This window comes from Gouania willdenowi, chromosome 18, assembly GCF_900634775.1.
Source record: "Gouania willdenowi chromosome 18, fGouWil2.1, whole genome shotgun sequence".
Lineage (NCBI taxonomy): Eukaryota > Metazoa > Chordata > Actinopteri > Blenniiformes > Gobiesocidae > Gouania > Gouania willdenowi.
Window position 1 is genome coordinate 16,990,221 of NC_041061.1, and position 25,296 is coordinate 17,015,516.

Here is a 25,296-nt window from a genome sequence, read left to right on the forward strand (position 1 = left end):
CAAAGTCAGCTTTATTGTCTATTCCACTATATGTACAAGACATGTCGAGAATTGAAATTAGTGTTCTCTCTGGACCAAAACATTTACAAACACAAAAACACAACAGTGTAGAATGTATAAATTAGAAAGACAGAACAATAACAACAACACAACAAGTATTTACAATATGTACAGTGAGTGCGCAGATATGAATATGAAAACAAACATGTATAAATATAAACATAACTATGGTGTATTGTAGTAGTGCACTGCAGAATTATGAATGAAATGAATGAAGTTACAAAGCGGCAGGTGCAGAGCAGTCGCTGCTGCATAAAGTGGGTTTGAGTAAAGTGAGTTTACATATAATAAGCAATCTTATTAAATTACTATTTAACCGTTCTATTTATACAATTTAATTCTATCTATCTATCTATCTATCTATCTATCTATCTATCTATCTATCTATCTATCTATCTATCTATCTATCTCATTTAAAGTATTATAAAAGCTTGTAGCTATATATTTAGGTTGATAAAGTCACTCTGTTTCCTTTCATTTAATCCACAAACTCCGTCAAAGGACAGACAGTAAAATACGTGACCTCTGCCAGTCAACACTTCTGAGCGTGTTCTAATAAACATCCGGTATGACCGGAAGTGACACGCTCCAGCTAATCCACCTGCTCGAAGTGACGTCACTCTTACCTGTCAGTGCTGCCTTTTTCCGGAGGGCGGGGCGCGAGTCGGGCGGTCTTTCAGCGCTCGCGTTGATCAGAGCAGCGGAGGCTCGCGCGGGTCATAGACGCTACTACACTATCCCCGTCAGTTTGGATGATTCGAGCGTCATTTTTATCCTAACATTCACTCACTTTTCACAGTTTTCTTTCACCAGTCCGTTGAACGTGAACTACAGAAGCGGGACCGGAGTCAGCAGCAGCAGCAGCAGCAGGGCACGGAGCACTGACCGGAGCTGGGACCCAGGAGTCGTTGGACGGGGTCTCCGCACCGGAGGACGGTACTTTTGAACCACTTTGACACGGACTCTGTCCCGGGAGGACAGTGTTTATATTTAAAAACAACGGCTCATCCGCTGTTCTTTATTGGATAAACGCGCTCACATTTCTGAGCGTTTCTGTGCGCTTTGTGCACAAAATCAGCCACCAGACAAAAAAGAAAGAAAGAAAGAAACTGCAGCGGAATAAGGCTTTTTGTTACCATTATTGAGAAATAAGCGAGGGCTGTTCACTTTGTTTTTTTTTTGTTTTTTTTTCCCGAAGAAGAAAATAAACAGGTGAAAAAAATTAAAATCAACATCAGGATGCGTCGCAGCTGAAATCCCTGGACTGGATGCAGGATGGCTGTCCACGGTGTGATGATGATGATGCTGGTCCTTCTGCTTTCTAGTGGCTCCTGGGCTGCGACCCTCAGCGGGCTGGGAGGTGAGTTCAGACGGCAGGTGGAGGATAATTCACAGCCTCTCCATCACTGATAGTGCTGACACATACTCTTTATATATATATATATATATACATACTGGGTGATGATAACTCATCAGAGAAATTGAACTTTTCCTGAAGTTCATATGTCTCTTCAAGACAGTTATCCTCCAAACCATTCAGGATGCAAGCTTTGCTGGTTCAAATTCACAAATCAGCTCAAATTGTCTACAATAAGATTACAGATATTAGAATTAGAGCTGGGCGAGACGGTCCAAACCTCTTATCTCGATATTTATTCTCAAAATGTTGATATACGATATAAAATCTTGATCATTTTAACTGAATAAAGTCTGACCAGGAAGACAATTCAGGGTTAAATGTGCTGATACAAAATGCCCTGCAGGCACATTTATTAACAAACAGTTGCACGATTTGTGCCACGTTAGTCTTTTTTTCCTCTAAGGGACAGCACGTGTGAGTGAGTTCTGTCGTGTGGATGTTTAGGGGAAGTTCTGGGTAGGGATGCACTTGGTGATCATCTGACTGAGCTTTAAATGCTCCCAAAACAAAATAAGATATATATATATATATATAGCAATTTTTTATATTGTCAAAATAGAAATCTCGACATATCGCCCAGCCCTAGTTATTGGTAGGCTTGACTTTAGTCAAATGCCTACAATAGGCACTAATAGGTGAACAGTAATCTGGATTTATTATAACTGGTGTTAGTATTCCATTATATTAATGGTTGTAATAATCCAAGTTTCGTAAGTCATGCACCTGCAAGGTCCAGATGGTCTTGGTGAAATTATGTTTTGATTAGTTATTTTACCTAGGTTTTATTTGTTTTGTCATGTAACTCCCAAATGTCACAACGGGGCTCAACAGAATAGAAATGGATGATGGATTTCTGTTAAATCCAGACTAATAGTTAAGCTTTTCAATATGACATAAATCCATTCCCTCTTTCATCACTATCATTTCTGTGTGGTGCATACAAGGCTGACAAGACAGTGAGATAAGGAGTGAAAAGAAGCAGGCTGCTTTTTTGGATGGTTTGTAAGTCAGAAAAAATGGGTCCAGTTCTCTAACAAGCTGCTTCTTTGTGAGGGGGACAGTCGGTCAGGGTCAGCGGCGCAGATTTTGCAGCCTTCCTGTTTTCTGAGAAGCGATGGACAGCTGGAATGGAAAATAGAAAATGAGGGGACACATCCATCTCGACAAAATATGGCATGCAGAGCTGCTTTTTTGGCAGACTCTCTCTTTGTCCCTGTTGAATGTTTTCTTTCTTGCCCGCTGACAGTAACTCAATATCTGCTCCCTTTCACCTTGTGACCCCGCTGGATGTTTTTCTCCTTTTCTCTTTTCAATATTTGATGCCTGATTGCTCTCTCTTGGTGCTTTTTTTTTTAAGTCGCCACCATGTGATGGTGTTTGCACTCAGATGTAGCCAGGAGGAAGAGATGGCTTGCTTGTGTCACTGCCTCCATTGACTATTAGCTTCTACTGTGGTCACCTGACTGATTTAAAGAGATTTGGCCTTGGACAGCTTCTGCAGCAGGGCTTATTGTATTTTAAACCTATTGTCTTTTCCATCTGAGGTCAACCTCCTTTTACATTCCTCCTCTAGCAAACTGATTGGCCATGGACATTTAGACAGAAGTTGCTGCACATGATGAAGCCCTAAGTTGCAGATAAAGAAATACATCTGGATTTTGTTTGTCATCACTGACTAATTTACAAACCGAGTCCAGCAGCTTTTTGGTGTGTGTGTTTCTGCGTACAGTACCTACATCAGTAGCTGGGTTTCCATTACCTTTGGAAATGCTTATAATCTAAAACGCGCAATAAAAACTGGAAATGGCAACACCTGAATTTTGAAAGAACACTCAAATATTGCTAAAAAGATTTTACGCTTTTATGAGGAGGTTTTTCAGACATTTACATATTGAAATCTATCGCAGAAGTGCAATGCAAACACTGTTTCAGCAATTACAAGTCACGTAACGTGACGTACCTGGTCACATGACCACTTCTCTCTGTGAAAACATGGTGCGGTACGTGTAGACAAAAGAGGAGACTGAAGCATTTCTTAGCTTAGTTTTTACTGCCACATTAGACAGCAAACAACAAGAGTGTTATAAGGATGTTTTGAGCGTCCATCTTTTGGCAGCGAAGTCCCGTGGATGAGATTTCACAGGAGTTATGAGGCTCCTGCTCAAAACAACAAACAAAGCAATTATACTTTGTCGACATTCAGATATCACTTTTATTTTGCGAAAAGCTGTAATGGACACACATTTACAGATGATTATGATTGAACAGATCCTCTCATGTAAGACAACTTGTTTAGTTTACATACAGTGGTATTAGCCATGGTGCTGTCTTAAAATTAGCTCCAAGCTGTCCTTTGTCTATACTGCACACATCAAGACAACTCCAGTGACTTTTGCGCTATACTACGAAAGTGGATTTCTTTGTTCTTGTGCTAACGTCTGGTATTAAGCCTGTTTTTTGTGCTGTACTGCGACGCTGGTTAACGTCAGGGTAAATCACCATGGTAACTAATACTGAATGGCTAACTTGTCCCGGACGATTACAATAACAATTTTGGTTGCAGGGAGGTTGAGTTCTGACTGAGTGACCAATGAATACAAAAGCACCAAACCAGATCTCTTGGAAAATAACTTTCCCCATTGAAAGATCCTGGTTGGCCTTGATCATGAGGATTGTGCTAGCTTACCGGTGAGCACAGACCTATAAATTAATTCATAGGTAGTTATCTGACGCTGCGAACCTCAGCAAGAACACATGCTGCGCTGTTATACTGTATGTGGCAAGGGCTCTGATTGAGCTAATTAACGTATTTGTGGTTTTTCCCCGGCCACCTGCCCATACTGTACATTCAATCGAAGAGGGGTTTGATGCGATAGCAGGTAAGATAATATAGGCTATGTAAAATACAAATAATATACATACATGTACATAATTAACAATAGATGAATTCCTTGAAAATACTTCTAACGCACAACTACTCCTCGAATTATCTGTGCCATAATAAAGTAAAGCTGATTATGTCCATTTGTTGTACGATTAATTATTATTGTAAAATTTCACAAATCTATGCATTATCAGAGTCCTCAATTGTTTTGCCAGCATTTCTTCCTTCCTGTTGATTTCTGCAGCAAGATTGTTGCTTTAGGCCTAGATCAAAGATTTAAAATCTCCATATTTTTTTAAGAATAATTGTCTGTTCCTCCATGGAAACTCTGTGTTTGTGATTGGTCAAATGCTTTAAACTCCACCCCTTTTAATGTGAGTGTCACACTGATCCAGATTGAAAAACCCTGGGTTAAGTAAACGTGTTGATAATCAACTTTGTAGTACAGTTGTTCTGGGATTGCAAATGTTTGGTTAGGTCAAGCCAGCAAACAGAGACATATCTTGGATATAACAATTGTTTACATGGATAGTATACTTGGATATTGTCCATTTCTCATGCACCAGAGACATTTGTTGGGTTGTGCATATGTCATTGCAGAAATTATCCATCTGTTTTTTATGCTTAAAAGATGTGTTCTTATTTTGCTAATTGGATTTATGTGGCACTCTACCCACTCTGGTTAAAGTGTCTAGGGCAAAGCCATAAAACTGCTGTGGTGAAATGACACGCCGCTTAATAAAGTAACCTCAAACGACTTGGGTTTTAAAATCTTAAGAAAGTCACAAACAACATGGTGTAATAAGTTTATTTTCTAAAAAGTTTCCAGTAGATAAATGTGTGAAATAAAGCTATATAAACACTGTTCTTGGTGTGACGGGAGGGGAGCAGGTTCACTGCTTGTCCACAGTCAGTTTTATAGGTTCAGCAGTAGCAGCAACGACTTTAATGCCCCTCACATGAAAGTCATTAGGGTGTCGACATACATGGGAGAGTCTGTCTGCCAGCGGTGCAGCCACACAGTGGATCAGGCGAGGCAGGGAGGACAGGTCTGTGCTCAGAGTTGACGGTGTGGTTGGTTGGAAACATGTCACACACCGTCTGCCTGCTTTCCTCAACCCAAACTCTTATTTCTCTGTTTACAGTCAACAGAAGATTAGGACAGTCTCTCCTCAAACACTTTTCACTTGAGTGGCTTTAGTGATGTGAGATTTGTTGCTGTGTTTTTGTTTTCAGTATTGTGTCAACATTGTCATCACTTGTTTAGAAATGGCCTGTGAGAGTGTGTGTGTTTGTTTATGTGCTTTTTCCCGTTATGTGTCGGATGTTGTTGCTGTCGGAAAAGGAAGAGGTTACATTGACTCAAAGCGTTTAGATGAGGTGAGAGGCTAGTTTTTTAAGAAGTGTTCATTCTTTGCATTGCAAGGTGTGAGTGACTGATTTGTGTCTTGTTTGGCTGGATGATCAAGCCTTCAGCTTGCTTTGTTTTCCAGTTTGTTTTTTGAGAAATGCTTGGGAATTAGGCTGCTTTTCAGACTGCTGCAAGCACTAAACTGTCTGAACCAGTCCTTGCCTGTGAGAATACATGTGGATTATTGTAGATTATGTGTTTGGGTGGAGGCCACAATGTTGTCTCCCTTGGGGGACATAAATCAGTTATGCAAGGACAAGAAATCTTCCTTCTCAGCCCTGCATCCCATTGTTTTGTTTTTTGCCATTCTTGTGCACACTCTCATCCTTCTTCATCTTCCTCTGAGAGAATAGCTGATAGGTCCTGGTGGAGTGAAGTGGTGCCATCGCAGTAGAGAATGCTTTTAGCACTTCTTTAAGTATGGCCCAATAAGGTGAGACTCTGGCCCATAGCTTGAGTGCATTTTCTATTCACGTCTCAGAAACATTTCAAGTGGTTTTCCAACTCGAAACCTGCAACGCCTGCAGTGAAGAAAAAGAGGATGTGAGGCGTGAATTCTCCTCTGTCATCAACCACCTACAGAAAGCATTCCCTCTCTCTATGCTGCGTTCGTCAGCAAAGTTCACAAGTTTCTCAGATGCGAGGACTCATAATGCTTCTTCTATCAAGCCCGGTCGTGGTCTTCAATTGGGAGCATCACATTAGCCGCACACACGCACATGGTTTCTCTTGCACACCCTCATGTTGTTTGTCAATGGTCAGCCCACACAGGGACCTCTGTGACTGGGGTCTGTCAGAGTGAAGGGCGGACAGAGCCTGAAGTCAAAGGTCACACACACTGAATGGTGAACGCATCAATTAAGTTTCAATAGCTCATCATTACTAGATGGGTAACTGTCTTTCTCTATCTTTATTCTTTATAAGATTCTCGAATCTTGACTTTCAATGTGACTCTTTTCACCTGATTTGGCCACAGGCAAGGAAATATATAGAGGTCAAAATCTTTATGATTATTATGGAATTCTCCCTCATCTGTCATTCATTCATTCCTCCTCCCTCCCTTCCTTCCTTCCACATTCCCACCTTCTACATTCCCATTCCTAAAAGAACCCTGTGAAATGTGCTTTGTCATAACGTGATACTTTTAAGGGACGCTTGGTATTCTGGAGGTGAAGTCTTTGAAGGGTTTAGCAAAAAATAAGCATTAGCGTGGGTTCTTAGAAGAAGTGATAGCAGTGTACTGCTCGAGCATGCATCATCCACTCATTGGGATTCACTCTTGCTTACCCTCTTCATCTCCTGCCTCTCCGGGCCTCTGTTGCATGAAAATCCCATCTGATGGAAGCAAGTGGAAACCAATTACAATTCGTAGTAAAACGATATTTTCACATTTAGTCAAAGTATGTTGAAGCTGTTGATTAGTTTTTAAAAGCAAATTGGGCTTTTTTAATATTGTCTCAAATAGAGCCTTTTCCATTATGGCATGCATTTATTTACTATGTACTATGTACACCCATGGTGTTTTATATATTTCTGGAGAGTCCCTGAGGGGTTAAGCTGCTCTCTTATTGAGCACCTTGATTCATGAACACTGCTGACTCTTGTCTATGACCACCACCAGGCTAATAAATTAGTATTGATTTTATTGATCGACAACAATGGGTGAATTCAATAGAAAATAGACAAAAGTAGAGTCGATAGTTCCTCAACAGAGCAAAACAACTGTGTACCAATGTAATATTAAAATACATGTCATTAAGGACACGCTCAACTCATGTTAAATGTTGCGCAAGATTTGTCCTAGTTAGCTATACTTGCTACACATCAGACCACCTGTTTTTCGATAAAAAATATTGTAGAAATTTGTGATATCAACCTATAACATCTCTGTTAGGGTTTTGTCAGTGTTCGCCAGTGTCACTATGTGAACGCCGTCATATCGCATCACATTACGTCACATTTTTATGTCGGATCTTTTTGCCTACTGGTTTAATAGTGTGTACAGTACATGCAAAAGATTGTCCCAAAAGTTGCATTCGAAGGTATATTTTTGTCTTATTGCAATTTCCACTTTGTTTTCTGCAATCTCGGAAAACCTGTGGGTTATCTTTATGTGTGAAGTCTGAAAGTAACTTACTTGAAGGCAAAATCATTTCTTAATATTTCTCATTTACTCATTATCCCCTTAAACTCTTGCACAGAAATCAAAGAGGGAATCACGAAAACAAGACAAAAGCTAAATAGGTATAAATTATAACTGTTGGATAAAAGGTTAAAGAAAGCCGTTCAACACCTACAAGGGATGAAAGTTCTTGTTAGCTAACTAATAAAATGCAGGTGTGATATGTTTGTAAAATAGACAGACGAACTAATAGATATTGACGAGGTTACTCGTTGGGGACAAAACTGTCCAGACGACCAGTACGTGACCTGGGTCACAGCTTTAAGACTTGAGCAGAGGTCATACAGGGTCTGTCTGCTCGTGCTCAGAGTCTGCATCTGCTTGACCTGCTAGCACCTTAGCGATAGCACACAAACGCACGGTCCTCGGTGATCTCCATGAGGAGATCCTCTGAGAGCTTGTATCTGTTTACTCAGACAGATTGGATGTCTGGAATCCTCCAATGTTATCAGTCAATCGACCTGTGTGTTGAGTTTTGTGTGTGAGGTGTGAGTTTTTGGTTTCACTAATGAACAATAGGGAATACAAAGGTGCGTGTTATCTATTCACCTCTATATGTGTCTACGCAATGTTGGGTTTCTCCTCTCCTCTAGTCAAAGGTTCTACCTCTCTCTGCCTGGATTGTCTGCAGTGATCTTGTTTTTAATGGGTAATTGATTTGTAATTAAGCGAGTTGAGATGCTAATGTGGTTTGTTTACACTGAAATGCTGAATGTGTTTGCGGCTCTGTGTGCAAGGCCTGTGTCAGCATTACTGCAAAGGGAGGAGTGTAGGAGGGGGAGGAAGGACACACACACACACACACACACACACACACACACACACACACACACACACACACACACACAACACACACTGCTCTCTCTCTCTTGAGCAGAATAATACACTTCCTTGAGCTCTATCCCGTTCACACTCGCGCACGCGCACCATCTCACCCACATTTAATGCGCAGCTGCTGTTCTGCCTGAAAAGGGCAAAATTGAACTGGAACCAAACTCACTGCTGTCTGTGTCCATGTCATAAATCAATTTAAAGGTGGATATCACTCACATTGACACTGCCGTAACAAGTCTGCTTTCTTAAGGTTGCATTGACTGAGCTCCCAAACAGTTTTAAACTGGAGAGATCTGCAGGGTGCAGGCTGGAAAGTTTAAAGAGATATGCAATCAAAATAGTTAACTCATTATACGATATGAAATACAGTATAGGGGTTACGATAAAGAACACACACAATATGATATAAAAAAAAAAAAGGAAAAACATTTCCAAGAAAAAAATGTGTAACAAGTTTTTGTCAATGAAAAACGATTTGACAATTTGAGTAGTTTGGCACAACACCGCGGCGCTCAACAGACATGTTGTTTGTAGAGCGCTGACCGAGCTCGTTTGCTGTTCCAGCCGGGTTATTTTATGAGCCCACGGAGCATCCACTTTGTCCGCCATCTTGTAAATATTGCAGCCTCTGAGCTGCTACGGGAAGCAAGAGGGTCAAATGTCATGGTGCTGCTGCGCTCCTTTAAAACTTTTTTACTTTATCATGAACCCTTGAATTTCATATTGTGGTTTTTTAATTTCGCGAAATTATGTGCCATGAAATTTTATTACATTCCTAGTAACCTTTACTTTTAGGAATGAGAGGCGATTTAGGAGCTTCATGCAAAAAAAAGCACTTTTAATGTATCCGAGTGGAGGTTGACATGACTCAAGTGCTTCATTCATGTAACTCCAATTGGTTATATGAGATTAAAGGCATCTGATGGTTTCTGTGGTAGCGTAGACTTATCCGTTTTTAAGTGTATTCCTTGTTACACTGGAAGGCACCGTATAATTCCTTGTTTTCTTAGAAACAATGTCTAAGGAACTGGATAAAGCTTTATAATTTAGCTTTGGATCAGTCACCTGAAGTGCATTCATGAAATGGATTGTGCATCACTTAGGTGTAAGTTAAGATTTTTTAGTTAAAGCAGTTTATCGGTCATGTGACGCTGGCAACATCCTGTAGAGTGTTTTTACCAAAACAGTCACAGATCTGTGATGCCAGTGAGAATTGGAGGCAGTGATCAGTGGAGGCTGCTTGTGTGGGCTTCTTTGAACACTATCAGAAGTTGTTGCCAGTGTACACAACATAAAATAAATGAAGAAAAAGCTTGGTAATCCTTAGCTTTGCCATCTCAGACATACACAAAGACAGTGAGTGTGTGACATTAGTCCCAGAAGAATATGCTATTCACGTTGTTGTTGTGCTTTTCTCCACATTTTCTTTAATATTGTTGATTTATTACTACAGACAACACCAGGATGTGTGTCTTCTCTTTCATGTTGTTCCACAACTCGGGTGTCAAACTCATTTTAGTTCAGGGGACAAATACAAAGTAGTTTGATCTTAAATGGGCCGCAGATTTTATGGCGGAAAAATTAGCAATTTTAACATTAAAGGTTGGGTAGGTAATTTCCTCCAGATACACTTTTTAAGTTTTTGGTTGAAATTGTCTTAATGTTCTGACATTAAGATCTTGTGTGCTCTGAAAAAGGACATCTGTAGCAGCTGTAAACCTGTAAAAACTTAGACTAATGAAAAAAGACTTTTTTATTAACCAATCACATCTCCCTGCTGGTTTTTTGTGCCCTAGCCCACAGCGCATCACCGGTAAGAGTTAAAAGGTTTTTAGTTTTTAGTCACATTTTTTAACATATATAATGATAAAGTCTAGTGTTTACTTACCACTGAATGAAGCATGAGACCACAAAGTTTCTACACAATACAAGAGATGAGCTGAGGTCCGCTTTTGGAGCACTGTGCATGTGAGTGAGGGGCGTGGCTTTAGAAGGAGCACAGAGGGGAGGGGCGGGTAAAAGCGGCGCACTCCTATTACCCCATACGTGGCACAGGGGGCGCCATTTTTCAAAAGATTACTCCTCCGTTAGTTCTCGTTAGATCTGAATTTGACATGGATGTCAAGAGCCTCTTGGAGACCTTTTTTTATTCGGTGTAACCAAGTCATTTGACTGAATTCTCAGGAACGTGGGACTTTATTCAGCGTGGAGACGTTTTGTGGGCCTGACCGTAGTTAATCCGAACTTATTTAATTTGTGGAAATTATGTGATATAATTTGAGGAAAATGAAGTTGTTTGAACAATGTGAAATTTAAAATGACTACAGTCATGTGAAAAAAGCATGGGAAAATTGCAATTCTCCAAATATTGTGGAGTTTAATTGAATTTGTCTATTTAGATATCTGAGCTGATTTATTTAGAACTCAATTGTTTCGTAATTTGGACAATAATTAGTGCTTTTTCTGTCTTTTTAACTTTCTCCTGTGGGCAGAATTTGATGGTCTAAAGGGCCGGATTTGGCCCCTGGGCCTTGAGTTTGACATGTGTGCTACCCAAACTTTTAAAGGTTTTTCGGATCAAATTGGTGCTAGGTTTTTGTGCTTTTGTTTAGTTGCATTCATACCACTACAACAAAAAAAGCATGTTAATAACAAATTTAATTCTGCTTTCAAAAGCATTTAAACCAGATGAGTAGGTAGGTTTTAGGTTCCTGAATGTCTAACAACCATAATCTTGATTGAAAAGTTCACAGCAGTGGGTGTGGTTTTGCTGCTATGTCACACAAGCAAAGAAGAGTTTAACAGCAGGCAATTGTCCCATATCATCTTCCTGTGAGACATAGTTAAAAGAAAGGTTTGTGCAACGTGCTCTAAAGCCCATAATATAAGAACACTGGAGGGGAGGTTTGAAAGACGGTAATTGCAAACTAAACCTGAGTAAAAAGATTGAAAGTGGGTGTAATTCTTTAAACTCCTGAAGAACTGGCCCAACGAGTTCTAAACATGACACTCGCTTTGGCCAAACCGGTTTCCAGGGAAAACATACGCTCACCACTGGCTATTCTAATTTCAAAGAGGTGTGAGGTTACACGTGGACGTGCAAGACTATTTTGAATGAGTTACCTTTCAGGCAACGTTCAAGCTAACATACATGCTTATAAAGTCAACATGCACACTCATGTTGTGTGCAAGGAGCTGCAGTTACAAATCTTGAGTCAAACTTTAACATTGATAAGGGGTGTGTGTGGGTATGAATAAAGATCTGTTTCCTGTCTTTGTGCAGTGATTGGTGCCCCGTTGGCAGCTCAGTAAATCAAAGCACCTCTCGGCACTCCCTCTCTCGCTTACTTCCATTCGCTGTGTTTGTGTGTTTTTTTTCTTTTTTGGCAGTCTTGGCTGGCTCACAACCATGAGGCCTATTTTCTCTTTTTTGATTCACACACACACACACACACACACACACACACACACACACACACACACACACACACACACACACACACACACACACACACACACACACACACACGCTCACACAAAGACAGCCTGACAGTGAGGGCTATCCTGCTGTGCCCACTTTGTGTTTAATGATTGACGGCGTCTTCCGCTGCAGATTTTTTATTTTATGTCTCAAGTGTGTGTTAGTGTACATCTGCGTGTGTAAAGGTTTGGTTGTGATGTTGATTTCCAGCTCCTTTTTGTGATTTTTATCATTTCAAGAGCCCATCCTTTTTTTCACATATTGATCTTCAGTGCGTGTGTGAGTAATGCAGTGTAACATAAGGAGCCTTGATGGCATTGAAGCAGGCAAAGACGAACACAAAGAACAACTGTCAGCACAGTCACTCACACATGCATGTTGATCCTCATTGTTTTGCACCATAATAAGCATTAAGTTTTTCAAACAGCCACATTAGCTAGTAGATAGGGAAGTGTATGAGTTCACTTGTGTGTGTGTGTTTGTACACACTGCTCATTAAACCTCCAGTCACCACAGTCTCCTCCTTTCCTAACCTCATACCACCCATCGCTCTCCCACTCCTCTTCTCTTTATTGTGGTTTCTTTTTTAATTGAAGTCTGAGAGTGTGAGTACAGGGGATGAGGGGAGGGATCAGAAAGTAAACAGGAGGAGAATGAATGTTTATGATGAACCAATGTGATTTACCAAGAACACCAAGAAGATCCTTGCATTTTTCTTATGGAGGTTGATCCTCCTGTCCAAACAGTTCATTGCAAATGGACTACGAGTAGCTATCATTATGCAAGAGTTTGGACATTGATCTTTATACTGAATTTTACTTGAAATAGATTTTTTGTTGAAAAAGTAATATATTAAGTAATCTTTATTTATAGAGCGCTTTTCACAGGTAGAAACAAAAGACAAGAACGGGAGAACTGTGGGTCGCCAAGGGTATTAGAGGTGCCCCATTTTTAGATGAAAAATAACAAAATGAGAGGTGAGGGGAAAAACAGATTATGAACTGAATTCCCTCAAGGAGAACAATATAGTATAGCACAGAACAGGTGTTCTCAACCTTGAGGTCAAGACCCCATTTGGGGTCGCGAAACACTGGGCGGTGGTAGCCAGCATGCCTTTAAGAAACAAATATTTTTTAAAGAAGCCCATTTTTGCTTATTTTTTATCCCTTTTCTGCAACTACCCAAAACTTGCATTATTTTAACCTATTTTCATCACTTTTGCTTGCCATATTTTTGCTCCTTTTTATGCATTTTTGCTACATTACTCTTATTTCTGCCACTTCTCCATCAAATTTCAATGCCCTTTCTACACATTTTTTCTCTTTCAAGACATTTTCAGCACTTTTAAACCCTTTCACCACTTTTTGCACTTAATGTTGCAAATGTTCACCTATTGTCATGCCCATTATTTGCCAGTTAAAACCAAGTGTTTCTATTTTTACAATACATTATTCCCCCCCCCCATTTTTTCTACCACTTTCAAGCCAATATTGACACTTAAAATCCTTTTTACCCATTTCACCACGTTGTATACTATTTTTGGTGACTTTTATTCCATTTTATTTCAGATTAAAACAAGGATTTACATCTTTAGGATCACTATATATATACAAATAATAATAAACTTCCTGGATAACAGTGGATATTATTCAGATAAATAAATAAATGTGGTTATCACAGATTCATAGAACAATGGACCATCATTTTACTGACTTTATGGATGTACCCGAAAAATCCCTCCCCTTTATTCCCCCTTATAGATGACCCTGTCTCCACATGACTGTTCTTCAGTGTTCATGTCTGTGTTCAACCACCTTCAAGTACAGTGGGGGGTCCCCGGTTTCTGGCACCTTCATTTTGGGGGACGTTGGCTGAAAAGTTTAGGAACCATTGGATTGGAATACAGTTGTTCAAGATTGTGTGTGTGGTGTTTTAATTTGAAAAAGAATAATATTTAAACACATTAAAAATATACTTTTAATCAATATTTTTTCATTGTTATGAATTACTAGACATTTCAGGTGACCCCACATGGTTGAAAAACTCTGGTTTAACCTGTGTTAAATGATCCAGTACCGTAGTAGCCATCCCATCTCTCCTGCATCTGCCTTGGACACACGCTCACACACTTTGTTGAAAGCACGCTTTGCTGTAAGGAGACATTATTGCTGAGCCACATTATCATAATTGAGGTGTCTGCTCTGCCTGTTTTGTATTTTGTGTGTGTGTGTGTGTGTGCGCGCGTGTCCAGGGGGAATTGAGAAAGAGAGGCAGAGGGTCTTTAGTGCCAGACAGAGACCGCACTTCCATCTACTAGTTTAACATTACAATAAAAGACGGCCCTCTCTAAAACACAATGTGTGTGGAGGATCACTTAGGCGAGAAAAGCCTCCTAAAAGCATTATCAGTGATCTAAAAAGCATGTGGACATTTCAAAGCACTACATGGGTGAAACACACAATGACTGGGTTGCTGTGTTGTCTATAAAAGAGATCTCTGATCAAAGCCCACACCCTCATCACTCAAAATCTAAGAAAAGACGACAAAGAAAACAGACAAAAGGTCAGCGCAACGTGAGTCAGCCACATTAGAATATTCCATGCCACTTGTTAAGATTAATATTCAGAAGTTTCTAATGACGTCATGAAGGATGTTGCTCTCTGATGGCTTCTGAGCAGCCTCCATCTTGGGCAATCTCATTAACTTAAGTGCTTTTGTGCAGCAGCCCCCTGTCTGCGTGGAGCAGGAAGGAGATCTGAGCAGTTCAGATTAGATTAATATCATTGCTGCCTCATGTGTACAAAGGTGGGGAGACGTGTACACATCTACAAAGGGACATTTAAACAGTACAATACAATTTATCTGGAAGAAACAAACAGATGGAATTTTCTAATGAGATTCATACTGGGCTTGTTATTGTTTAAAGCCTGGCTTTTGCACTAATGGGGAATAGAATAAATGGTGTCCTTATGTCATTACATTGACATTAGTAGGTCTTATCCTACCATAACATATGGCTTTGTCAAGCTGTGTGTGTATGTGTTTGTGCTTAAGGAGAAATTTAAGCTTGAACTCTGATGTGAAGTACTTAACTGATTAATTGTATGTGTGCATGTGTCCACAGTGCTTATTGTGGTTGCTACTGAAACGGTGCATTGTTTGTTTATGGCAATAATTTGTGTGTGTGTACTGTATAAAACTTTGTGTTGACAGCGTTGACTACATGTTGGTCCGTGTTTAGGTTGGGAAGTTGATACTAAGCACTAAGCAACTGCTGAAATCTTTTAAATATGAGAAGACTATTTGAGCTGGTTTGCCTTCAGGTTTCCTTTGTGTTGAATGAATGATTAACAGTATTAACGGCTTACTGGAAGGAAGTGATTGCTACCTTACCTGTGTACAAAGTCCTGCCGGCACCAGACGATAAACCGCACTGTGCATTGCTGTCTGAGTACAGGACTTTAAAGCTCCAAAACATCCTATTAGTTCTCACCATCTCAGACGTCACTTTTCAACCATTGGGAAAGGATTTGGGAATGTAAAGACTTGTGTGGGAATGTCATATAGGCAACAAAGATTTGGGCAATGGGTAAACATGTATTGTTTATCTGCTCGCTCTGCATATTTTTGCTTATATTTATAGCTAATAGTTAAATAAGTGTTTCTCTGACTTTTTGATGCCTCACTTGGAACCTATAGTAGTTGCGTTTATAATAGGAAAGGCTTCATGGAAAATGGAAGGAAGAAACAGAATTTACGTTCTGAAGCTGAAAAAGCAATCTTTCTCTTTCTTTATTTAAAATGGAGCCCCAACATCACACGGTAATGCCTCACATGCATATTATGAACAATGTCACGCATTTACATGCTTTTTTTCACCAGAAAGTGAATGATTAAATGTCTGAAATGTGGTAAATGGCCCAATATGTCCATTTCTGCTCATAATACCGTTAATAATCTCTTGCTACGTGTAACAGGTCTTCTAGTTATTGTATTATCCTGTGATTAAAAATCAGTTGCAGAACGTTAAGTGTGTTTTTAATGTGTTGTGATAAGCAAGTGGTCCAGATTATTATGACTTAATTCAAACCTAAAAAAAAAAGCACTGGCTCCAAGACAGGTTTAGCTGTTGGGGTATTAACTGAACTGGTGATGAGTTTACCTAGTGACACATCACAGCACAAACATCTACAATGGCACAGCTGTGTGGGGTTTTGTGTAAAACATGAGGGTGATTTGTTGGTTAGCGGTAATTAAAGGTTACACAAATAATGTTTTGGGACCATATAACACACATTTTCATGGTCATTTTCACGGTAAACGGGTGGCCAAGGGTCTAGCAGTGTGGCTAACTGCGCTCTTGCGATGTAATCTTGGTTGATTTTAGCGTAGCTTTCCCGATTTAGTAAATTATCTGAAGCATGTCAAATTTATAATGGTAGTAGACTCTATTAACCCTATTTAGCATATTTGGTATGATTTTTGGGATGTTTATTAGCCAATAAAGTCATCTAAATAGGGAAAGATGATGCAATGGAAACCAAACTGAAAAGTGTAACTTGATGCGGACGTGATGCATAAACGTGTATACAAGGAAATGAAAAATCGGAGGCCCAACTGGATGCCTTTTTAAAAAGATGACCAAAAAAAAAAAAAAAAACATTTTCAGTCACATGTTTACACAGCTCACACTGGAGTTCTGTGCCGTGACAGTGAAAACAGTTTGCTGAGTGAGTGAATAACCTTTGTCATGCTCAGTATACAGTAATTGGTGTGTGTGACTTAGTAAGCCTGACTTGTTTGCATTAATATGTGCAGGGTTGCGTGTCAACATTACTGTATGTCAAACAGAAGTGCTCCCAGAGATGTAGGAAAAAACAAGTGAGCTATTTCAGATTTTCGAAACCTCAGAAAAAGGCTGTAGAATTCACGATTTGTTTTCATCCCACAAGGTCTTATGGTTGAAAAGTCAGTTTTTAATCATAGGATTAAATGTATCAATCACTTTAAATCCACTATTTTTTCAAGGCTAACAAATGCCTAAATTAGCTTTTGATTCCTGTCTGACTAAAGGAAAACATAGATAACTCATTAAACCACAGAAGTAATCCATTCTACATCCTCAGACAATTAATCATGTGACACATCTGAGAGAGTCTGGCAGCAAGGTTAACCACAAGACATGTGCCAGCCAAAAAACTGAAACCTACAGAAAGCGCCACCGTCGCAGGTTTCAACTGGAAGCATTAGCGACTGCAACATTGGTTGAGTTGATTATTCACTTGGCTGTTATTGTAGAAATTCACATGAGATGAGCAAAGTGGAACAGGGAAGTGGGCGTTAGTGTGCATGTGTGCCCTCACAAGAGCCATACAGTGAACATTTACATGCTGGATGAAGTGCGTAAGAGGACCCTAATAATAGAATCATTAGGAAATGCATTAGTATGAGACATCAGGCTGATTGCACCACTGAATATGATTATTATGACTCTCTGTTCCTGTGATTACTTTGTGTCTAAGTGTAAAGTTGTTTACTGGTCAATGACCCAGTCCAACCATTGTAAAGCACTCAGTCAACTAATGGAGGCCTCAATACTATAGCAACCCCATGATAAGGATGCCAAACCTGCACTGAACTGTGTGAATTATATGTAAGTAGCTATCTTGCATGTAAACAAATGCTTTATTCATTGTAACCCAAATGAATGCATGTGTGCTTGATACAATTAAATTATTGTAACTGTTGGTGCAGGGCTGTTTGTGGTGGCTATTTGTAGATAAATCTGCTGGTTACGGTTTAGCAAAAGGTTTTCGTATGTACAAAACTATTCTTGTTAGGTCAAACACACATGCACACACACACACACACACACACACACACACACACACACACACACACACACACGCACTTGTCTGTGTTTGCCAAGAATGAGCTAAGGGTCATTAATCTTGCTTTGGTTAGAGCCAGTGCACTCTAGTCAACCTCACACACATGCTGAATATCCAAGTATGTGTGCACACTTGCATATAAACAGAGTCTAGAGTATTTTTCTAAAGGGATGGGCTCCTCCCTCTAGGTGTGCGCTTATGCACAGGTGCAACCACGTGTGTCCACGTGCTGTATTGTTCAGCAAATGCAACAAAGGACATCGCTCATTCCTTCAAAACACCATGTGCTGATGTTGTTTTTGGCCAAATGCAACAGTTTGTTTATGTTCATGCTTGTGTGTCTAGTGTGTGTGTTATGTAAAATGAGTTTCAAGGAAATGCACAAAAATTAGCAGCCAATTGTTCCAATATAGTCCATCTGCAGACCAATGCATATTAGACAGGTGAAACTATAAAGTTCAGGGATTTTTTTGATGTATTTGCCATCTGTATACACACTTTTATTCCACTTTCAGCAAACTAATACAATTAAGTATTCAGATTTAAGGCAGTGCAATTGCCATGTTCTTGTATTGATAGTTACCATTAGCTGGGTTTCCATTACCCTTGGAAATGCGCAAAAAAACGGTAATGGAAACCCCTGAACATCGCTAACATTTTTTACGCTTTCATGAGGAGGAATTTCAGACGTTTTGAAATTGAAACGTACCGCAAAAGCGCAATGGAAACACTTTTTTTGCAATTACATGAAATACCTGGTCACATGACCACTTCTCTCCAGGAAAACATGGCTCGATACGTGTAGACAGAAGAGGAGACTAAGACATTTCTTAGCATTATAGTTAAAAATGATTACTGCCACATTACACAGCAAACAATAAAGGAATTCAGAGTTTTATCAGGTTTGAAGTATCACTTTTAATTAGCAGAAAACTGCAATGGAAATACAGCTATTGTTTCAGAAGTATCACAAAAGCATTTTTTTGTTTGAGAAATTGACCATCCGGCAGTTTGAGCATCTAAAACGCAGACGAACATGCAGGGGATTAAAGGACAAACAGCGTAAGAGAGATTTTCCAATTTATTTAACAACTTTATAGATTTAGGAAAACCAATCAGTGGCTTGAATGTTTGTTGGGAAACAAAATGGGTGAGAACTGAAATTGAGCTGTGGGTGGCAGCTGGTAAGAATGGTTGAATGGAGACAGGATAGTCCCCTATCATCCTCTCCTCCTGCACTGTGTGACCAACTCCATGTCCTCCTTTGGGCTTAATCAGACAGGCAGTTGGTCTAACCCAATCTAGGGGGGAAAATAATCATCAGCGGACATTAATGTGTGTGACAGGGGGCTTATTAGAGTAGAGCGGACACCCCTGCTGGCCAACTGCAGTGGATGGAGCTGCCTTGACAGAGGAGGTGGCTGAGGGGAAAGTCACTTTGATTGGGTTGGGGAGAAAGACTGTGTTTCCCAGAGAAAAGAAAATGAAAAGCTGCCTTTGTTTAGAAGGTCAACATCAGTTCTGTGAACAGTCTAGCATCTACATTTCAATCCCTGCGTGAGAATAAACAGTGCTTATGTTTCATACCCTTGTGTGCTCCTGTGTTGTGTGTTTTTCCTCCGAACCTTGACGCATCGTTTCCCTCACACACAAGCCACTGATGTCTCGTTACATAATGACGCAGCAACTCTCCAGAGTTTTTGTAGCAGCACACTGTCTCCTCAGGCACTGGGAGGATGTAATGAGACTGTTCCTTTCAATACTTTATAACCTCCCCACTTCTCTTGCCTCTTTTTCTGCTGCCCCGCTGCGGTTAGAGTGACTTTCTTTCACTCCTCTTGGAGTTACGGGCTGTAATTTTGCCACAGACAGCAGTTGAAAGGAGAGTTTATCACTTGTTCTGTGAAGCTGCACAGTGCCTCGTCATGCCGCTTTGTGCAGACAGTCAAAACATGGACGAGGACTTCTGAGGATTTGTACCTTTCAGGTTTAATAGAAATCTGGTGGGGTCATGCTTGAATGGTGTGAGTAACATTTACTGAGGGAGTGAATGAAGTTTCAGTATGGGAACAAGATGAACACGTCCTTCTCTTTTGATCTGTGCGTACTTTAATGTTTCATATTTTGTTAGCATTGTCCCTGCTCTAGGTTTCTAGGTTTCTCCTCTTTGACCAGTCGGTTACCATTTGACACAAATTTCACAGTTATTTCACGTGTCACAGTTTTTCCTCCGTGTAGTACCTTTTGCATAAAATAAACTTACCTGTGTTTAAAGAGATTGACATCCCTGTATTTGCACATGAACACAGAGAGGCACCTTTGGTGTACTTCTGATATGATAGCAATATATTATATATTGTTGTTGTTGTGACCATCACCAGCCATATCACAGTGCTTCCATATGAGATTTTAGATGCAGGGCGATATAATACAATTTTTTATGATTGGATTTGACCAATATTCAATATTAGAGTGGACTCCAAAAGATGGCTTAAGATCTCATTTTTAACCTTACACACAGCTTCAGATTGCAGGAGGAAAAATAGAACAGTGACTGTCTATGAACATTATTAAACCAATTAAAAAGCATTATCACATTTATGATTTTTTCTTCTTCGTGTAATAAAATCTTTTTTAACGTTATGCTGTTAATTGCAAAACCAGCCCTGAAAAATGTCATCTAATAAAAACTAGATGATAGTATTTTGTGGTAAAATGAAGCTTAAATGTCTGACTTGGTGTGTGGGTGGAGCTTTTCAGGTTGGCTCTCATGAATGAAAAGCTCTAGTAGTCCTATAGCAGAAAACGTACGAGTAACTGAGCTGTGAAGAGGAAACTCATACAGGATGTTGCCACAGCTCCATCCCAGGAAACGTCTGAGCCTTATTTAACTACCATACCTCTATACCTTTTACACTCCAACAGTGCCACTAACAATAGACTGTGTACTTCTGCTGCTATGCTGCTTCTTTGCTTATCAAGTTCCTTGTTTCTTGGCATTGTGACAAGCTGGCAGGTTGATGGATGACCCTTCAAGCTGACATAATTTCACCCTTTCACAACACACACATACATGAACGAGTACAGCTTCAGAGAAGGTGCCTTTGTGTGATTGGCATGTGAGAGTGAGGGGGTGGATTATACCTGGGGATCTGGGTTGTCTAGCTTCAGGCAAAGTGTACAGCAGCCTATTTTCGTATACTTATTTTTGTCGTCACCATAGTGCTTTGCAACGAGCTTTATTGAAAAAAGTGTTTATTAGATAGTATTGTATTGCTGATTTTTTGTTTTTTTTTTGTTTTGTTTTGATATCTGCCATTTTTCCTGGAACCATTCTTTCACTCATGAGTAGAAGCTGAAAGCTGCGCGATATATCGAGATTCATTATACAGTATATTGAGTTTTCTATTTTGGGGGAATAAAAAATTACAATATCGATATATGTACAGTATATTTTTATAATATATTTTGTTTTTAAATACTTGTTTTAGGAGTCGCTGCTTTCACTACTTCTCAGAACAGCATGAAAAGCACAGTTTGATGGATTTCTGAGTGCGTTCTAACCCAGACTTTCCCCTAAACCAGCCTCACTATAGAACTCATTCACACGTGCTGTCCCTTAGAAGAGAAAAAGACTGAAGTGGCACATATTGTGCAGCTGTATTTCTGGTCAGACTTCATTTGAAATATAATTCTCAAGATTTATATGAAATATTGTTATTTTGAGAAAAAAAAAAAACATTATGAGTTTTGGTCCATATCACCCAGCCTTAATGTCTACTTCGTGTTAGTCTGTGTGCATTAGCTCAGTCGTCATTGATGGAATGTATTTATATTTGGCACATATTGGTTTAAAAAAGAGTTAATGCCATTTAGTTGGTCAAAGGTTTCAGGTCAAGTCCACATACTGAATTTTAAACTGTATATGTAAATGTTTACTGCGTACTGCTGTGTGAAGTTGAGTATATGTTTGATCTGGTCCCTGGTTGTCATGTACCGCATGTTAAACACTATACTTACCAATATATTTTCTATATCTACATTTTGTTTTATTGAAGATATTTTGGCCCAATAAAGATAAACTGGATACTTAATTATTTAAATGACTAAAAGAATAACCTCGTGAATGCTTCATTGGGAATCTGCCTCATGGTGCCATTGACTGCTTCTCTCATAATAACCATCAGAGTGTCGTATCGAAAGCATGCGAGACAAATGCACACATTTACATACACAGTTTGCATAATCTACTACACGGGCTTTTCCTGAGCCATCCAAAACATTGCGTCTCCATTGTATTGGGGATGGTTTCAGGAAGGAAAGCCCCGCCTCACTGCTTCCCCCTTCCCCTCCCCCGTTGCTCTGAGCGACGACGACGTCACCGGGGACCCTGGTGCTGCAGGGCATCGTGGGAAATGACCTTTAGACCTCAGCTCATGAGGATGCACGCAAGCGCTCACACATTAACATTGTTTTTGTGTTTATATATGCTGGACTGTGGCTCGAGAGAGGCCAAAATGAAGAGATTTATGAAATCGGGTTAGAAGGCTGAACTCATGGGAGTCTCATCTCCAGTCTCAGTAATATTCTATCCGTGTCAGCAATTTGTCACAGTGTGTGCGAGCTGCAGGGGGGTGAAGGGATAAATAAATAAATGGATTCTATCCTGTTGACAAGATTAATGACTAGACATACTGCTTTGTAGCATATCCTCTTCGGGTGTTGCGCGTTGCTGCTGATACTGACGATAGGCTGCACAGGAATGTGCCGTAATCAATCATAAAATGTAAAAAGAAAAATTCTATCTGATTTTTTTTTTTTTTTTTTTTGGAAGAGGCCTCTCATTAATTATTTTTGAGGATGAGGTGCCTAAATGAAAAGAATCTGGATTGTAGAAAGAAATAGAATTTGACAAAATTTCTAGCTTAGAACCCTGTATTTGGTTCCATGTCTTGGCATTTTATTTGGGTCCAAATGTTATGCAAACGAATAAATGATTAGAGGTTGCACAAGACGCTTGAAAATTGCTCCATACTATAACATAGTAAGCCAAATTAAAAAAGCATATTGGATAATTTGTGGTTTTGTTCTGCGAAAACAAACTTGAAACTTGCATTTCAATTTTTACTTAGAAGGTCCAGTAACCACTGTGGCTTTCCCTTCATAATCTGCTTGAATGGAATCTCTGAACCTTCCTTTTTGATAATGTATGTATGTATAATGTATGTGGAATATGTCGATTTCCAGGAAACTTTGAGCAGCGGGTACAACCTCGAAAACATCTGCTTTATCAAATTTCTTCCTAAATCATCTTCTGGATGCCAAAACCAAATGTAGGGTTCTTTTCAAGGCTATCTGAAAGTTTTTTTCCCATGCTTTAACGGACCACCGTAGTGCACAGCTATCAAGCTATGCTAACAAGTCGTATAAGGACCTCTCCTCTTGTCTGTATGCATGCAGGAGAGAAACGCAAAGTCCTGACAAACACCGATTGACTGCTCATTGTTTGGTGGCTTTTTTTTTTTTTTTACTTCACAAAATGGTGCATATTTACATAAGTTTGGTTGACCCAAATAGAAAGATAACAAATTAGAATCTGATTTTTTGTGTTTGTCTCTCGTGTTTTAAGAATGAAATACAGCTGCTACCCCGATCACTTTTCACCTCCGCCAAGCGCAGAGCGGAAGGTTATGCTTTACCCTGCGTTTGTCTCTGTCTGTCTGTTTGTTTGTTAGCAAGATAACTTGAAAAGATATGATCTTATTTGGATTAAATTTTCAGGAAATGTTGATAATGGGACAAGGAACAGGTGATTACATTTTGGCGGTGTTCTGGATTACCAAAAATGCCGAAAACTCTCCTGCTCCTTTAAGCGTGGTGGCTTATGGGTAATGTCGTAGTAGTAATAGGGAAGTGCATTCTGTGTATGTCCTGCCCAGTACTCCTGCTGTGCTTTTTACGTGTTTGTGCCAAATCTTAAAAAGAATAATAAATGTGGTACCATTTAAATAAAATAGTGCACTGTGGTTAAATAAATCACTTGGCGGAGGTCTGCCCTCTGAGTGCTTTTATAGTTTCTTAGATAAAATCACAGACCTCATAAATTAATTAATCGTACTTCATTTACTCAAAAATAAAGGAAAAAGGTTGAAATTGGTGCTCAATGGTTTGCTTTCATCTCCTCCTTAAACACTTTTCGTGCATTGCATTATGGGAAGTGGAGTTTCGAAGACGCGTACATAGAAGTGTTTTCACTTCCTTTTTACTGTAATTTCGTGTTTTTTTTTTTTTTTTGCCAGACAAGGGGGACAATGACTCACAATCTTTATTTTCCTTTGTTCCTGGTATTCTCCATGATATCTGAAAGAAGTAAAAGTACTTCTGATTCCTAAAGCAACTATATGATCTAGATTTTTTTCCAAATTAATGATGTATGCTTCATTGATTTATCAGCCATAGACTATGATTTTCTCTTTTTTCTCTTTCTCAAACTGCATGTAGACCTACTGAGTAACAGGCTTTGTGAAGGTGTGTAGTGTTGAAACTAAAATTATGCTTTTTTTTAAGTTTGATTTGTTGCTTAAGCTCATTTAAAAAGGACAGACAGTCAACCTACACCACTGTCAGTCAGCAAACAGGCAACACAGGGTTTTTTAGCTACTAAAGAGTATAATTTCTAGGAGTTCAGATGCACTATGGAGTGTCAAAGATTCCTGTATACATTTGGGAAGCTAAGCGCTGTATGTGCATTTGTGTGGGGGAGGAAAATAACTCCTGCGTAATGTGGACTATAGATCCTGCCATCTCTGCAGCATCTTCCCCCCTGTGTGTGTTTAAGTGCACTGTGTGTAGCTTTATGCTTAATTCTCACACCCTTTCAACACATAGTTTTTTTCAAATGTCAAACCTGCTTTATCTCAACCCTTGAGGCAGATATAAGATCTATTATCGTCTTGTCACACGAGTGTATGTATTTCAAAAGAAAGCTTATGCATCCTGAAGGATGTTGGCACAAACAGTTCCCTGTCAAATTCTGCTCTTCAACTCAAACATTTATCCTGATCTCTAAACACAGAGCCTGCCCTGGCACTGGTTTGCCTTACTTGTCTCACAGTCTTAACTGGGAGTGGAGA

At 39.6% G+C, this 25,296-nt stretch overlaps 1 protein-coding gene across 1 annotated transcript in view; it reads left to right on the forward strand.

Annotated features, from left to right (window-relative positions):
• The first annotated feature begins 719 nt into the window (after positions 1–719).
• Positions 720–25,296, forward strand: part of sema4f (sema domain, immunoglobulin domain (Ig), transmembrane domain (TM) and short cytoplasmic domain, (semaphorin) 4F) — a 58,595-nt gene continuing 34,018 nt past the window's right edge. Inside the window, exons 1-2 of the mRNA XM_028475295.1 lie at positions 720–996; positions 1,262–1,420. Of these exons, the coding sequence (XP_028331096.1) occupies positions 1,336–1,420 (85 nt within the window). The 5' untranslated portion in view covers positions 720–996; positions 1,262–1,335. The remainder of the gene's footprint in view (positions 997–1,261; positions 1,421–25,296) is intronic.